Raw genomic sequence first — 15,512 nt, 5'->3', positions numbered from 1 at the left:
TAAAAGTATAAATTTCAGTCCCATATTCAGAGGCTGTAATGACTAGCTGAGGACAGTTCACTTCCCCTACCCAAAAGCACCCACAGCAGCCGTCGGGCCCATGGTAACTTTTACATGTTCTCTGAAAGAGGCTCAAATGTGCCTCTATACCTCTACAGATACCCGTCTCTCTCTCTCTTTCTCTCTCTCTCTGTCTCTGTCTCTGTCTCTCTCTCTCTCTCTCTCTCTCTCACACACACACACACATTCATTTAAAACCTGATCTCAGAAAAGCAGAAGAATGGGGGGGCAGGGGATTCCAAAGGGCACCAAATTAAGGGCAAACTGGCTGTCATAAACCAGTGGTTGTCCTGAGGGCAAATTGATGCACCCTTTCCGAAGTAAACCAAGTGGAATATGCCCTAGAATTTTTCCAAATGTAATGTATCCTGTCCAATACTACACTTCATGGAAATCACTGCACCCTCCCTCCAGGCATGTTTGCTAGTGAAACAAAGAAATGAGCTTCAACCGGAGCTTTTGTTCCACCAAAAACTCCTCTCCAGGGCCTGTATCTAGCACTGCATGTGGCCTAGTGTGGGTTCAGGGATATTAAGTCCACCCTTGAGGAATGTAGAGTCTACCTGACCAGACAGACCTAGACAGTAGAAATGAAGCAGCGTCAGAGACTCAGACTGGAGAAAAGGAAGAACTTTTTGAGAGTGAGGATTATTAAACAAAGGATGGAACTCCAAGGAGGAAAAACCCCATCTCAGGAGGAATGTGGGAATGGAGGGGTGCATCGAATGTATTATAAGCCTTAAAGGGATCCATTTGGGCGTGTCTAAACTCACTTTATTCCCGTTCAATCTGCCAACCATAGTTACCCAAGGCATAGTTCCAGGCAGCTCAAACCTGCCTCACGCTAACATTTTAACTTCCTGTAGTCTCCGAAGAACTTCAGGTTGGGCCACACATTCTCATCCGAGAGGCACAGGGAGATGTCAGGACTTGCCTCCCATCTCACAAGTCTGGTTCTGTGTGTGTGTGTGTGTGTGTGTTGATGCGGTGTGTTTGTGTGTGTGTGTGGAGATGTGGTGTGCAGTATTAAAGTGAGGGCAAGGCATGAGGACTAGAACGTCTCCCAACCAGGCCGGTGGCAGGAGGGAATCTATTACACATGTGAGTCTGATAATTCAACCAACAAAAGGGCCCCTTTACTGGGCGGCTTCCAGCAGCAGAGGCAGAAGTTCCTAAAAGCAGCCAGAGGTTTTTTATGGTGCCCACAAACTGGTACGTTACCTTGCAGACCCTCTGACCCACAAGGGCCCACCCTCATGCCTCCTATGCCTCACTCCCCCCAGGACCAGAGTCCCTGTAAACTAAATTCTCAAGGGGCCCCAAATCCAGTCAGCTCGGAAGCCTGGCTTTCCCATCCTCCCACTCCCTCCACCCACACGGCTGAGGTCACCCCAACCCAGCCTCTTTTGCAACTTTCCCAAGTTTGTGCATGAGAGGGAGAGGAGGAAAACTCAGAAGGAAGTGGCTTAGCCTCAACAAACTCTTTTTTACTCCCAAAGCCTTTTTCCTCTGACCCGGCTGAGACTGCTGCTCTAAGAGGAGACCCCCGACTCAGAGAGAACCCCCGCCTGCCGTCAGAGGCTGAAAGGGCCCTGCAAGCTTTTCTCGGTTCCTGTCTATTCCAGCAGCCCCAGAGGTATTTGGGTTTCGGGGTGCGGGGAGGAGTGGAGGCAAGGGAGGCTTAGAATCTGTCAGCTGCAGCCCAAAGAACACCCACGCCTGAGTAACTCCCAGGGGGTGGCAGCGAGCCAAGGCAGAAAGGACTCCCTGCCCAGCCAGGGGAGTTGGGGCCCGGCTCGGGGCTCTGCACGGCCCGCTGTCAGCAGCGAAGCGATGCAGCTGCCGGCACAGTCAGAGAAGGGCCAGCCAGAGACCGGAGCCCTTCAGCAGGACCGTGTCCTGCCAGCACCCAGAGTCTCCTCGCCACTTTGACAGGGCACCTTCTGGGACGGAACCGTGTCAACCCAAGGGTCTCATCGGGGAAGGGGGAACCCCTGGAGTAGGAAAGTGTCCCTCTTGTTCTAAACTGTAAATACGCCTCTCAGCACAGCTCTGTGGTGCTTGGGAAGCCAATGAACAGCGTTGGACAGGCCCGGATTTTAGTCTCAGCTTGTCACAAACTAGTTGTTCCTGACTCTGAAATCCACTGGGCTATGATGGCATTTTGTTAACTGCAAAATGTCCTATAGTTGCTAGCATTGTATATTAATAAAAATAATTTCTTTAACTTACAGATCAATCCCCCACCACAGGTCACATGGAGATAGTAACTTACCTATATCCTCAGACCTACATAGTGCGTGGTAGGCATGTAGTACATGTGCTGGATGGATGGATAGATTGATGGACGGATGGACAGATGAATGGATGGATGGATGGATGGATGGATGGATGGACAGAAAGATGGATGGATGGATGGATGGATGGATGGGAATGGATGGACGGATAGATAGATGACTATTTATTGAAGACTCAGTATTCCCAGCATGGGTCAGACTCTTTGGAGGGATACTGAGAGGTGTGAGGCACTGTCCTGCCCTCTGGGCACTGACAGTCTACTTGGGGAAATAGAACTAATACCCCCAAAGAACTTAAAGAACAGGAGTGCTGAGCCTCCTGAAACCAGGGCTGTGGGTACACTTCCCGGAGAGAGCAGGTCTAAACCTGCTATGATTTGGGTGGGTGAGGCAGACTTGTAAGCCTTCCTGAGAGGCAATAAAGACTTATGCTCCCCAATAGCCTCTTTTCAAATGCAAACTTACTTCAAGATTGTAAATCCCATTTATGTTTTAGGGTGGATACATTTGTCATTTTCCAAGGCGTGGGAGCACAGAGGGGAGGCTGTGACGTGGGGTGAGATGATATGAGGAGGGGGAGGCTTTGCCTGCTTCAGGAATCTCAGCTGCCCCTGCTCACTGCCTCTCATCCCTCCTCCCTGTCAGCAGAAATGACACCTCACCCAACACCTCTTTTAGGCTGAAGCTTGTGTCTGGGTCCCGGCTGGGGCCAGGAGGGTAGAGAGGGAAGCAAAGTGGGAAGGTAAAAGCAGAGCAGGTCCAAGAGTTCATAGAAGACTGACTTTAAAAAAAATGTGTTGCATGGGGTGGGGGCACTGGGGAGGCATCAACTCCATCTTTCTCACTCCCTGGGCACTGAGCTACACTGAGCTTTGGCAGATGGGCAAGGCTAGGGCTTAGAAGTCCTGCCAGGCAAGATGGGGAGAACAGTTAGCCACATGCAGTGGAGAACAGTCCCCGGCAGACTCTGCTCTGTTCGGACCTGAGCTGGCTGAAGGGGGGCCCTGCATTGCAAACCTGCTTTTCACTGTTATTTAACAGTGGAAGGTGATGACTCAGTCTGGCCTCTAGGAGGATGCACTGGTTTAAAGTATCTGAGTCAGCTGAGTGGGAGGAAGGAGGCTTAAAAGGACAGACATTGCCAAAGCCCAGCCAAGGGCAGAGCCCAAAGGATACAAGAAGGACCTTCAGCCACAGTCTGAAATCTGCACGTGGTTCCCTGGTGAGCCCATCCAGTGTCTACCCTCAAGCCACCCTCCACTGCCAGTGATGTAGTCCTGGTCACCCTCTTGCTGCTAGTTATCCTGGGACCAACGACCAGGCTGTTTTATATTATTTTATTTTTCAAACAAAAGGGCTCACGTATTTACTACTGAACCAACCTGCTAGTGCAGAAGCATAGAGACAAAGAGAAAAATCATTTTTCCCAATAGAACATGTCCTGCTGTCCAGACGGTGGCGATGTTTTCAGCTACATATGGTAAGATGCCAGTGACCTTGATACAGCATCGATATGTGGGCCATCTCGTGTGTGATTCCTTACAGACCCAGCTTGGCTCTTCTCCAATGTCTCCTCTTGGAGTTGTACCTGATTTTGTGACCAGTTTTCATGCAAATCCGTTGGGAGAGTGGGACAATTCTGCTTTTGTTTCCTGGCCAGGAATTGCTTGATCCTGAATGTCTTGTGAGAAGGCATGGCAAGGAACAGAGTCAACCACACACATCAAGGTGGTGGAGAAGGGAAGAGAGAGACAGGCTATTATAAAGAGCAGTCTCAGCAAATCCCTGCCCTTCTGGCAGGTGTAGGGGAATCTGCATTATAGCAGGCTTTGAGGGCTCATGCAGAGGAAGGACTAGGGCAGTGGTGAGTGAAGGGGGCTCAGAGTAAAGGCTGAGGTGAGTTATAAGAGTCTGGAGAAGAAAAGACTCAAGTAAAACTCCAAGACTTTAAATCTCAGGAGGGCTGGCATGTAGCAGAGGAACTGAGCATTCTTTCTGTGGCTTCCAGGAGAAACCCACCCCTAGTGGAGGCAAGTTCTGTGGGGCAAGTCTGGCCATCTTTCCATGAATATGGTGCAGGTGGCTCAAGCACTGGGTAGGAGGTTAGACTAGATGAACTTTGGGGTCCTTCTGTAGTGAACTGGAGAATGATCCACACTGGTAGCTTGAAATCAGCCATGGTGGGAGTATTTACACCACTGAAAGTGGCAGGCACTACAAATCAGGTATCTTGCCCCCTACCGTGTTTAACCGTTTAACCAGGTCTTTCCAATTTGCTCTAAGAACATGACACATGCCACACTGCAGAATCAGCCACAGCCATGAGCGATGTCTATTTTACCCACAAGGGAACAGACTCACCAAGGTTAAGAAACTCTCCCAAGGTCACAAATATATGGAGGTGGGATGAAAACTCTGACTCCAAAACTCATGATCACTCCGGAGTCCCAGGAGGCCTCTCTCTCCTGCCCCAGACACAAAAGTGACTTGTCCTGTCAGGAAGTCACACTCAGATGACTTTGGGCTGCCATCCTTCCACCTGCTCTTTATAAAGAAATGTTGTCTTTATTTGATATATATATATTTTTAGACGTAGTGAGGAATTCCAGGAATTTAAGCCAGGAAACTGGACTTCATGTCACATACACTGAAAAGTCCTCACCAGGCTTTTTTCATTTTTTTAAAAATTTATTTATTTATTTATTTATTTTTGGCTATGTTGGGTCTTTGTTGCTGCGCGCGGGCTTTCTCTAGTTGCGGGGAGTGGGGGCTACTCTTCGTTGCGGTGTGCGGGCTTCTCATTGTGGTGACCTCTCTTGTTGCGGAGCACGGGCTCTGGGTGCGTGGGCTTCAGTAGTTGTGGCTCACGGGCTTAGTTGCTCCACAGCATGTGGGATCTTCCTGGACCAGGAATCAAACCCATGTCCCCTGCATTGGCAGGCGGATTCTTAACCACTGCACCACCAAGGAAGCCCTATTTGATATTTTAATTACAATAACAACTTAGACTTGTATAACAAATTTTAACACAAGACATATATAAAATAAAACAATAGCTCCTTGCCTCTAATCTACCTTTCCCCATCTCCTATTAATCATTTAGTATGTATCTATCCATAGCTTTCTATGTACTGCAGGACAAGCATAAATATAATATTAAACATATAGTCACACACATAGGGTTGTTTTTTTTTTTTCTTTTTTCTTTTTTTTTTTTAATTTTATAGCTACTTTATTTATTTATTTATTTATTTTTGGCTGTGTTGGGTCTTCGGTTCGTGCGAGGGCTTTCTCTAGTTGCGGCAAGTGGGGGCCACTCTTCATCGCGGTGTGGGGACCGCTCTTCATCGCGGTGCGCGGGCCTTTCACTATTGCGGCCCCTCCCGTTGCGGGGCACAGGCTCCAGACGCGCAGGCTCAGTAGTTGTGGCTCACGGGCCCAGCTGCTCCGTGGCATGTGGGATCTTCCCAGACCAGGGCTCGAACCCGTGTCCCCTGCATTAGCAGGCAGATTCTCAACCACTGCGCCACCAGGGAAGCCCCATAGGGTTGTTTTTATACAATTGGGATCATACTATACAAAATGTTCAGTGATTTTTTTTTCACTTAAATTGTCATATTTTTCCACTTCATTACTTCACTCATTTAAAAACTGCCTAGTATTCCAGAGTATGTATGGATCATAATTTATGCCAAGGGTCTTTTATTGATGGACATTTAGGTTACAATGTTCTTCAGCAATTATCTTTGTAAAAATGCACGTTTGAGCATATGTGTATTTCGGTTGGATAGACTTCTAGAATTAGAATCTAGGGTGTATGCATATTAAATTTTGATAATGTCAAACTGCTCTCCAAAAGAGACGGTGCCAATTCATAGTCTATCAGCAATAAACAAGAGTTTTCCCCCACCCGCTTGTCAACACTAAATATTATCATCGACCTTTTTAATTTTTGCCACTCTGGTGGGTTAAAAAGTGGTATTTTTTAACTTTGCATGGCCTTAAAAATTAGTAAGTTTAAGTATCTCCCAAAGCTTACTACTTATCATTTATAAGATCTCTACTGGTTACTTATTCGTATTCTTTGCCCGCTTTTATGTTCTGTGTTGTCTTTGATTGTCTGTAGAGTGCTTTACACATAGTGGATATTGATCCTCTGTTATACACATACACTTTCCACCTACCCTGCCCTCAACACCAGCTTTCCCTTCATATGCACACCAACTCTGCTGCACCATGTCAAACCCAAACCATCCAGCCCCCCAGACTCTCCGACAGGGGCACCAAGTGGCAGGGTGTGTGATCCTCATTCTAGTTTCACAGAAGGCAGTAAGTAGGACCTAGCAGCTAAGAGTGTGATCTCTGGAGTCAGGCCTGTCTGTATTCAAGTCCCAGTTCTGCCACTTACAGACCATGCTTTTAGAGATGAACTACATACTTAACTTCTCTAAACACCTGTTTCTTCAGTGGTAGAACAGAGATAAGAGTAGTATCAATCCCACAAGATATTTCTGTGTGCTAACATATCTTGAACCCTTAATTTCTGCCATAAATGCATTATAATAATGTACTATGTGTGTTAAATGTAGTATAATAATGTATTCATTTATTAACCTCACAATGATATGTTTATTTGCATATTCACAAAGTGCTCTACAACACCACCAGGCGAGTAAACCTTAGCTTATAGTGTGAGCGTTGACAACTCCGCATGGCAACGTGTGAATCTGCTCCCCTCTGCCTCAAGATGCTCTTTTGACCCCTGTGGTTAGTCCACACACGACAGCTCCTGTTCAGCAGCCCATTCCCTTGGCTTCCACTGTGGCTCTTGTCACTTTGGCTGCCCTTCTCTCGATCCCCTACAGCTCTACCAAGGTTTTGTTGGGGTTCACCAAACCTGAGCCCAGCGCCCTAGATCCTGTGCACACAGATTCTACCGATTCAAACTCAGGACGTCAGCGGGCAACATGGCACAGAGCAGCCTTCTCTGGCCTTTGATTCACACATTAGCTCTTCCATATACTACCTGTGGGGCCTTAGATGAGTTATGAGTGACTTGGCTTCTCTGAGCCCCCATTGTACTCATCTCATAGCTCATGATTTCCTAAGCTCTACAGAGCAGCCCCTGCAGGTGCTCAACCAATGCTGGTTCCCTTCCCACTTCCCCTGCCTCTCTTTTGTTCTGACCCCCTTTCCAGGGCACTCTGTTGGCTTTTGAGGCCAAGTTAGCGGGTTGTACCAAAGCCTTTAGGAAAGAGCTCACCCTTGCTCCCCTTCCCGAGTGGTAACTGATGCTTAGAGACACATGCCTTTCAGAAGCTTCTGAGTCACTTCTCCCTTGGCTGGTTTCCTTGTAGGCGGTGACACCCATTACAAAATACCAGCCCCTGTTAATACTTTGAATTCTCTTCCTCTGCCTGTCTGAAGTGTGGGAAATGTTTGACGAATGAATAAATGAATGACAGAATCCTTGGTCTGTATTCATGACCCATCTTAATCTTGCTTCCTTTCTAGGCTTTTCTCTCTCCACACCCTTCACCTCACCCTTCCCTGAAGCAAACCATCCACCTTCTCCACTCCCCTGTTCACAGAGCTTTGATATTTCATTTCCTCCTGGGAAATATCACTCCCAACTACATGTGTCATTTCCTCAGGGCCCAGTTGGATTGGCAGCTTCTCCCCCAGCCCTGAATTCTCACAGCAGTTTCTCGGGGCCTCTGTCGGGGCACTTTACATTTTCTCTCTGCTGTAATCACTCACCCCTTTCCCTTCTCCCCTGATGACTCCCTGGAGTGGGCTCCTATTTGCTTTGTCTTTTGCTCCTCCCAGTGTCCAGTGCAAGGCTCTCGTGGCCCAGTGAGTTACACTCCAGCAGATAAAGCATTTGTCAACCAGAAGGGGCCTTGGGTCTTTGGGGCCCAGATGGCTCATCCTCTAGTTGGAAAGCCAAGGCTCAAAGAGGGGAAGTAACTGGCCCAAGGTCACACAGTGGCAAAGTGAGAACTAGAACCCAAACCTCAGGACATCCAGTTGAGAGCTTTTTCCCAGTACCAGGCAAGTTCAAGCTGGCCAACTTTTGCTACCTCAACCAGGCAGAGTCAGATCAGTGTTAACTCAATACATCTACTGCACCCAAGGTCAGAAGACCCAGGAGTTGGGAATAGTATATATGTGTGTGCACGTAAGGGTAGAACCAAAGAGCCATTTAAGCATAATTCCCTGAGACAGTTTTGCTTTATCTTGTTAATAATCACAATATATATACATATATAATTTATATATATAAAACATACATACAAGTATTTTTCTCTTATAGGAACAATACATGTTTGACATGTTTGTTGTTAAAAAAAAATTGGAACATACTAAAAAGTATAGAGAACAAAGTTAAAATCATAGTTTCCTACCACCCAGAATTAACGACTTACGTTTTTTATATATTTCTTTCTAGATCTTTTTCCATGCAAGTAGGAATTCATTTCAATACTTGGGGGGGGCGGTATGGTATGTACAGTTTAGTGTCTTCTGTTTTTCATTTAGATCCTATGGCATAAGCATTTTCCCACGTTATTATAATATGCTCACAAACTCCATTTTAATGACTGCTTAATAGTTCATCGTGTGCCATGATTTTTTTTAACCACTTCTTTATTGTTGGGTGTTTATAAATGACGCTGGGAAAGAACATTCTTGAACAAGAGTCTTTGCCTGCGTTTCAGATTATTTTTTTAGGACAAATTCCTAGAAGTGGAGGGCAGGGACATTTTTAAGGCTCTCAATACTTGCTGCCAAGCAGCTTTCCAGAAACATGTACCAGTTACACCCCCACCAGCTGCATTAGAGAAGAGCCTTTTGATTCTGCCAATGCAGCAACACCTCGGGCTGAAGGAAGGCCACTCTTCCATCCAAAGCCTCTCAGCGGTCCTAACAATGGACCCCTTGTCCCACCCCCATCTCCTCTTCCCGCACTGCCCTGCATCCCTGGCTCCAGGCTTGGAACAGAGGCTGTCTGCGAGGCCTCTGTTCAGTCCAGTCCAGCCTTGGTGCCCTGCGGGGTCGGTAGAGCTGAAACGTAAGAGGTGTGCCTGTCCTAGGATGGGGTGGGGCCACCATCCTTCCAGCCTCAGGGAGACCCCCAGGGGAAGTGAGGAGGTGGGTGTGTAAGGGTTGCTGAGTCATCCGCCTCACTTGGAGAACAACCCCATCCGAGCCCAGGGCAGAGTTCTGCACATGACGAGGGGAAAGTAGACACCAGCCCCAGTGACAATGGCCACAGGGTTACTCTGGCCAGCATGTAGATGACTTCTGTTTCCCTACAGGCTCTGAAGCCCCTCCATGAATCCTCGGAAGAAGGTGGACCTCAAGCTCATCATCATCGGAGCCCTGGGGTAAGCCAAGTTCAGCTGGGGGTCTGGGGGTTGGGAAGAAGCCCCTACCCAAGAACAGTGAGACGTCCTATATTTGCTCCCACCTTGCATGGGTCCCTTTCTGATTCAGAGTGGCACCAGGGAGGGCATTCCACCCCAGGGAAGGGAGCTGAGATGGGAGAAAGAGACTGGGAGTCAGGCTACCTGGTTTCTGACCCCGGCTCTGCAGTTAACTCTGCAGTAACTAGGTATGTGAATTAGGCAAGCCATTTAGCATCTCTCTGCCCTCCTACCTCCTGCCACATACAGGAAAGACCTGACCATTTTGCTGTGAGGCACTCGGCTCTCTGCAAACTTCTCTGCTCACTTTGGTCCCTGCTTCTAGTGTCCATTCTCTAGTATTAGCAAGCTACTCAAACTGCAAATGTTAGAAATTCAAAATCTCAGAGAGAGACAGTGGTGAGAGGGTCATGGTAAGATGTTGAGAAAGGTATGGATATGTGTGTGAGTGTGTGTGTGTGTGTGTGTGTGTGTGTGTTTGTAGTGTGTCCACATGTGTCTGGGTTTTTTTCCTTAGTGTTGGAAAGACTTCCCTCCTCCACCGATTCGTGCACAAGACATTTTACGAGGACTATCAGACCACACTGGGAGCCAGCATCCTCTCCAAGATTATCATACTGGATGACACAACTTTGAAGCTACAGGTGAGCCGCCCTCTCATCCCCTCTTCAACATACACACCTGAATATCACCCCACATTCCCTGGACGGCCACTCACACAGCAATGTGCACCAGGAGCTAGAAGAGTCTAGAGCATAGATCAGTAAACTTTAATTCATGGGCCAAATCTGGTCCACCATTTGCTTTTGAAAATAAAGTTTTATTGGAACACAGCCCTGCCCGTTTGTTTACTCACGGTCTTATGGCTGCTTTCACAGTACAACAGCAGAATTGAGTAGTGGCAACAGACGGTATATAGTCTGCAAAGCTTGTTATTTACTATATGTCCCTTTATGGAAAAATTTACTGATCCCTGATCTAGAAGGGAGAGCACCAATCCAGAATTAAGAGGCCCCCTAAGGCTCAGGTTCCCTGGAAAAATTGCCAAGTGGACTTGGGCAAGTCACTCCCAAGGTCCAAATCTATCAGGTGGAAGAACAATGCCTGTCCTGATGCCCCAGGTGGAAAATGAGGACTCAGATGTGAAAGTACTCTTGGGATGTTAAATATTAGTGCAGAGATTCTGTAGTGTACATGGGTGACAGGGTGTGTGATGCCCGTGTGTGAAAGGACCTCATGCACCTGTGCCAGGGCTATCTGCCCCCTACCCAGAAAAGGAAGCTTTGACATGATGTGACCTGTTTGGGCCTACCTTCAGCCACTCATCACAGCCCCATGGAGCCTCTGTTCTTCCCCTCCAGATCTGGGACACAGGAGGACAGGAGCGATTCCGCTCCATGGTGTCTACATTCTACAAAGGCTCTGATGGCTGCGTCCTGGCTTTTGATGTCACTGACGTGGAGACCTTTGAAGCCCTGGAAACCTGGAGGGGTGATGTTCTAGCCAAAACCATTCCAATGGAGCAGTCCTACCCCATGGTGGTGCTGGGGAACAAGATCGATCTGGCAGACCGGCAGGTACCGCTGACTCATTCATCCATTCATTCACCAAACATGTGAGGACTGGCTATATGCCAGGCACTGAGTTAAGTCCCACACATACAGAGTTGAATCAGGCATAGTCCTTACCTTAAGAATTTTACAGTCTAGTAATGGATGCAGATAATTTAAAAGACAATTATGATACAATAAGATAAATCATAAGCAATCATAGAGATACACCTTGGATATTTGGGGACCATAGTGAAAGGGCATCTATCTACTCAAGCCCAGAGTATAGAAAGGGCTTCCTATAAGGAAGTGGGTTCCAGGCTGAAGAGACAGCAAGAACAAAGGTAAGAAATAGCATGATGTGAGCAATTTTGAAGGCAATTTTGTCTAGAGACAGGGAATGGAAGAATGAAGGCACCAGAAGTAGGCAGGTGGGATTTGAATTAACCTGTAGAACAGTATTTCTACCCAGGGTCAGATAGGGGGTCTGCAGTTATGAATTCTTGAAACTACAAATTTTCTGGGAAAGTAGTAATACAGTATTTATTTCTTATTAGCTTAAGCATATTCTATATCATCTGGCCAACCACTTGACAAATGATCTGCTTGCTCCATGGCTGCAGTGACCACACTTATGTAGGTGTTTACCATGGCAGTGGCATTGAGTAGAGCTCTGTTCATCGTTGCCTACTAATGAGAAGAGAATAAAAGTAGACAATTTATAAAAGATGCTCTTGTGCCAAACAAAGCCCAAAGGAAACCAAAAAGAGTGTCTGAACAAGTTGTCTTAGTGTTTCAAATAGAGAAAATAAATGGGGTTCATATTTGAACCACATTTTCACAAGTGTTCAAATGGAGAAAAGTGATAGGAGAACTGAGGCATCACTTGGAATGATGGATGGGTGGGTGGATGAATGGATGGTGGTGCTTCCAACTAAGCTATCACCTCCATAAAGAAGAGCCTCTTGTTCAGAGAGAGAGATGAGTTTGGTTCTGACATGCTGAGTTGGAGGAGCTTGGAGAACAACTAATTGGGGATGACCAGTAGGCTTTAGAACACATAAGAATGAAACTTCAAAGGAGAAGTCTGTGCTGGAAATAGAAATCTAGAAGTCATCAATTCTATGGTAACTTCAGGTTGCAAATTTAGTGTCAATTCTCTAATTACAAATATCCAATCTCAAATAAGAATCAAAGTCCTAAGTTCATTCACAGCCAAGGGGTCTCTCTTTTTCCCACTGGGGCCAGCTGCAAGTGAGAACACTGTGGTCTAGGAGGGGCATCTCATTGCCAACTTTATGTGTCTACACTTCCTCCCCTTCTCAGGATAATTTTGGTTTCAGAGCCCATCAGGAATGAAGCAAAAAGAGGGATAAGAGGTCAGGAGAAGCGGAAAGATCCTTATTTGACTGGTACTGTCTTAAGATAGTTTGTGCTCTCCCGGTCCGGTATTTCAAGCTGTCTCTTGGTGGATTACTCTTTTGGGTCCTAAGAAGCCTCCACTGGGAACATTTAACTGTACCTCCCCTGACAAGGGTCTTGCATATTCTTCCTCAACTCCTAATTTAGGAGCTTAAGAGCCATCCTCCACTCCATGGGGTCCCCTCCTCCTGCAGACACTCTTCCTGATGGGGTTTACAACAGCTCCAGGCTGCCTAGCTCTCTGTGGAGCCCGCCTCCTCTCTTTCATAAGACACACCGTGCATTCTGGCTCCATTGTAGGGCCAAGGGTAATTCATTCTCAGTGCAGTCTGTCCTCTCTCTGCCCTGTTGCCTTTTGCCTTAAATCCCTCAGATGCAATCAGATACCAATCCACTGTAGCCACCAAACTCCAGGGGTCATATGTTAACCTTTCCAAGTGGCCTCCTTGAAACCCTCTTTTGTCCAGAGGTGAGGCCTTACATGGTCTCCCTCTTAGGAGGGGTGTACCCCCCCAAAAAATCCTTTCTAACCCTCCTTTTCAATCCTTTTATATCCATGCCAGGGGTGTTAGAGTCGTCTAGCAGATTCTTGGTCATGAACCTTTGGAAATGTGCACAGTCCCAGGGGTGGTCTGTCTCCCAACCAACTTGATACCTGGCATCAATCACACTGTAGTGTCTCTGCCAAAACTTCCATTTCACATCTTGCTTCATATACCTGCAAGTCGTGGGGTGGGCAGTCGAGGGAGTTCAAGACTGAGAGTGCGACGTTTCCTCAGTGAAATAAGAGGCACCATCTTCTGCTGAGAGAGAGGAGGAAGGGAGCCCAGGAGGAATCTCAAGAATCATGGTGAAGCTGTGCCAGTTACTCTGCAGAGAAACAGGTGAAGGAGCTAGTCAAGGACAAAGACCAGAACTGATGGGTGACACCAAGGGCTCAGGGAGACCAGGAGTTTGAAGTGGAGTCTATGTTGTGTTTTTCTTCAACAATGGTACATGGGGTAAAAGCCAGGGACCTGATGGAAGGTTTTTCCAGACAAGAGTAGCTGAAGAACAGAGCTGCAAGGGCACTCGCTGAGAACCCATGGAGGAAAGAGGAGAGACAAGAAGAGGCTGAAGAGCCAGGAGGCTGTCAGAGGTTGAGGAACAGGGCAGAAGGAGGGAGGGGAAAGGAGAGCAGACAATGGAGGCCCTGGGTCTGGGCCTGGGAAGGAGAGGCTGAGTGGAGAGAAGGTGAAGACGGCTGCAGGGGAAGGAAGTGTGAGGCTCTCGTGAGCGTTGGGGGCTGCGTGCAGAGGAAGTTTCACGAGATTGCAAGTGTTCAGTGAATCAGGGGGTACCTGGCAGGATGGGAGGCATAGGTGATGACTCAGAGGGGTAGAGGGGGTCCAATCCCAGCTGCAGGATGATGAGCTTTGTTCTGCAGAGAGAGGAAGAATAAAAGTTTGAAAGAAGTAGCAAAGACCCAGGCAAGCCCAACCAGGTCTCTGGGGTCTGTACTGAGTAGGGTGTGGAAATAACCCGCACTGGAGAGGGTGACAAGGGAAGGGCTTGAAGGAAGGCAGAGCAGGAGGAACAGAGGTGAAGAAGTGCTCGCAGCCATGAGATGAGCACAGGGAAGTGGAGAGGAGGAACTGGAAGTGGGGAGAACAGAGGGACTTCAATCCAGAGACCCAGGATCGTGGAGCCAGAGGTGAGGCTGGGAAGCGGCTGCCCGCAAACGGCACAGACCCAGCAGGGGATGCCGCCAGTCGTTGAGAGGCACACCCTGGGCTTGGAGAGCCAGTCTGGAGACAGTCCCCGCTCGCACAGGCTTGAGTGGATAAGAGCTGAGGGCCACCGGAAGGAGCACCTTCTCTGGGCTCAAATTCGTGTGTGTCCTTGGCCAGTTCCAGCTTCTTTGTGAAATAGAGACCAGACTCAGATTTCATGAGGTTGTTTGAGGATTATAGGCAATGATGCCTATAAAGCACATGGCAATCTTAATACGTGGAAGTGACTGTTCCCCTCCTTAATTTAATACCTCCGAGGTGTGGGCTGGGAAGATAGGGAAGCTCTTCCTACTTAACAAAGAGAAAATGAATATTTAAAACATATATGTTAGATGTGGGATGATGAAAAAGCTGTGGAAATGAGCAGTGGTGATGGTTACACAATGATGTGAATGTACTAATGCCACCGAACTGTACACTTAAATATAGTTAAAATGGTAAATTTTATGTTTACGTATATTTTACCACAATCAATCAATCAATCAATACCTCACCAGGATAATTTTAAAGAAATTGCTGACTTAGATTTTTCTTAAAACCCCTACTCCTTCTACACAAGGTAAAAGTGAAAAAAAATTAGTTTATTAGAAAGAACAGTTCTGCTAGCATCTATGCTATGAAGAATTTATTCACTAGGATGTGCATTCTTTCTCTACACTCAGGCAGTTTCTGACTTACTGCTGATTCATAACATTGGGATTATGTTTTCTTCATTATTTTTGAGTGGTTTAAGATGTATCTGACATACTAATCTCAACACACACAATTGATCATTTTAAATGCATATGAGGTATGGGGATATATGTATATGTATAGCTGATTCACTTTGTTATAAAGCAGAAACTAACACACCATTGTAAAGCAATTATATTCCAATAAAGATGTTAAAAAAAAAAAGAAAAAAGAATAAATAAATGCATATTAGGGAATTCCCTGGCGGTCCAGTTGTTAGTACTCCGCGCTTCCACTGCAGGGGGCACAGGT

The 15,512-nt window shown here is 47.0% G+C and overlaps 1 protein-coding gene and 1 pseudogene across 10 annotated transcripts in view; one reads left to right on the top strand and one right to left on the bottom strand.

Annotated features, from left to right (window-relative positions):
* The first annotated feature begins 1,473 nt into the window (after positions 1–1,473).
* LOC103020603 (ras-related protein Rab-7b) overlaps positions 1,474–15,512 on the top strand; it is an 85,720-nt gene continuing 71,681 nt past the window's right edge. For 9 of the 10 annotated variants that reach the window (XM_057539565.1, XM_057539567.1, XM_057539563.1 and 6 more), the window contains exons 1-4: positions 1,474–1,696; positions 9,677–9,745; positions 10,302–10,428; positions 11,146–11,361. In XM_057539565.1, the coding sequence (XP_057395548.1) occupies positions 9,693–9,745; positions 10,302–10,428; positions 11,146–11,361 (396 nt within the window). In that variant the 5' untranslated portion in view covers positions 1,474–1,696; positions 9,677–9,692. Of the gene's footprint in view, positions 1,697–2,853; positions 2,914–9,676; positions 9,746–10,301; positions 10,429–11,145; positions 11,362–15,512 lie in introns of all 10 variants that reach the window. The other variant, XM_057539561.1, reaches the window with a different exon arrangement.
* Positions 3,897–4,053, bottom strand: LOC130706882 (60S ribosomal protein L39-like; annotated as a pseudogene).

This window comes from Balaenoptera acutorostrata, unplaced genomic scaffold, assembly GCF_949987535.1.
Source record: "Balaenoptera acutorostrata unplaced genomic scaffold, mBalAcu1.1 scaffold_608, whole genome shotgun sequence".
NCBI classification, from domain to species: domain Eukaryota; kingdom Metazoa; phylum Chordata; class Mammalia; order Artiodactyla; family Balaenopteridae; genus Balaenoptera; species Balaenoptera acutorostrata.
Note: the sequence above shows the minus strand (reverse complement) of the source record. Positions and strands in the feature narration are given on the sequence as shown.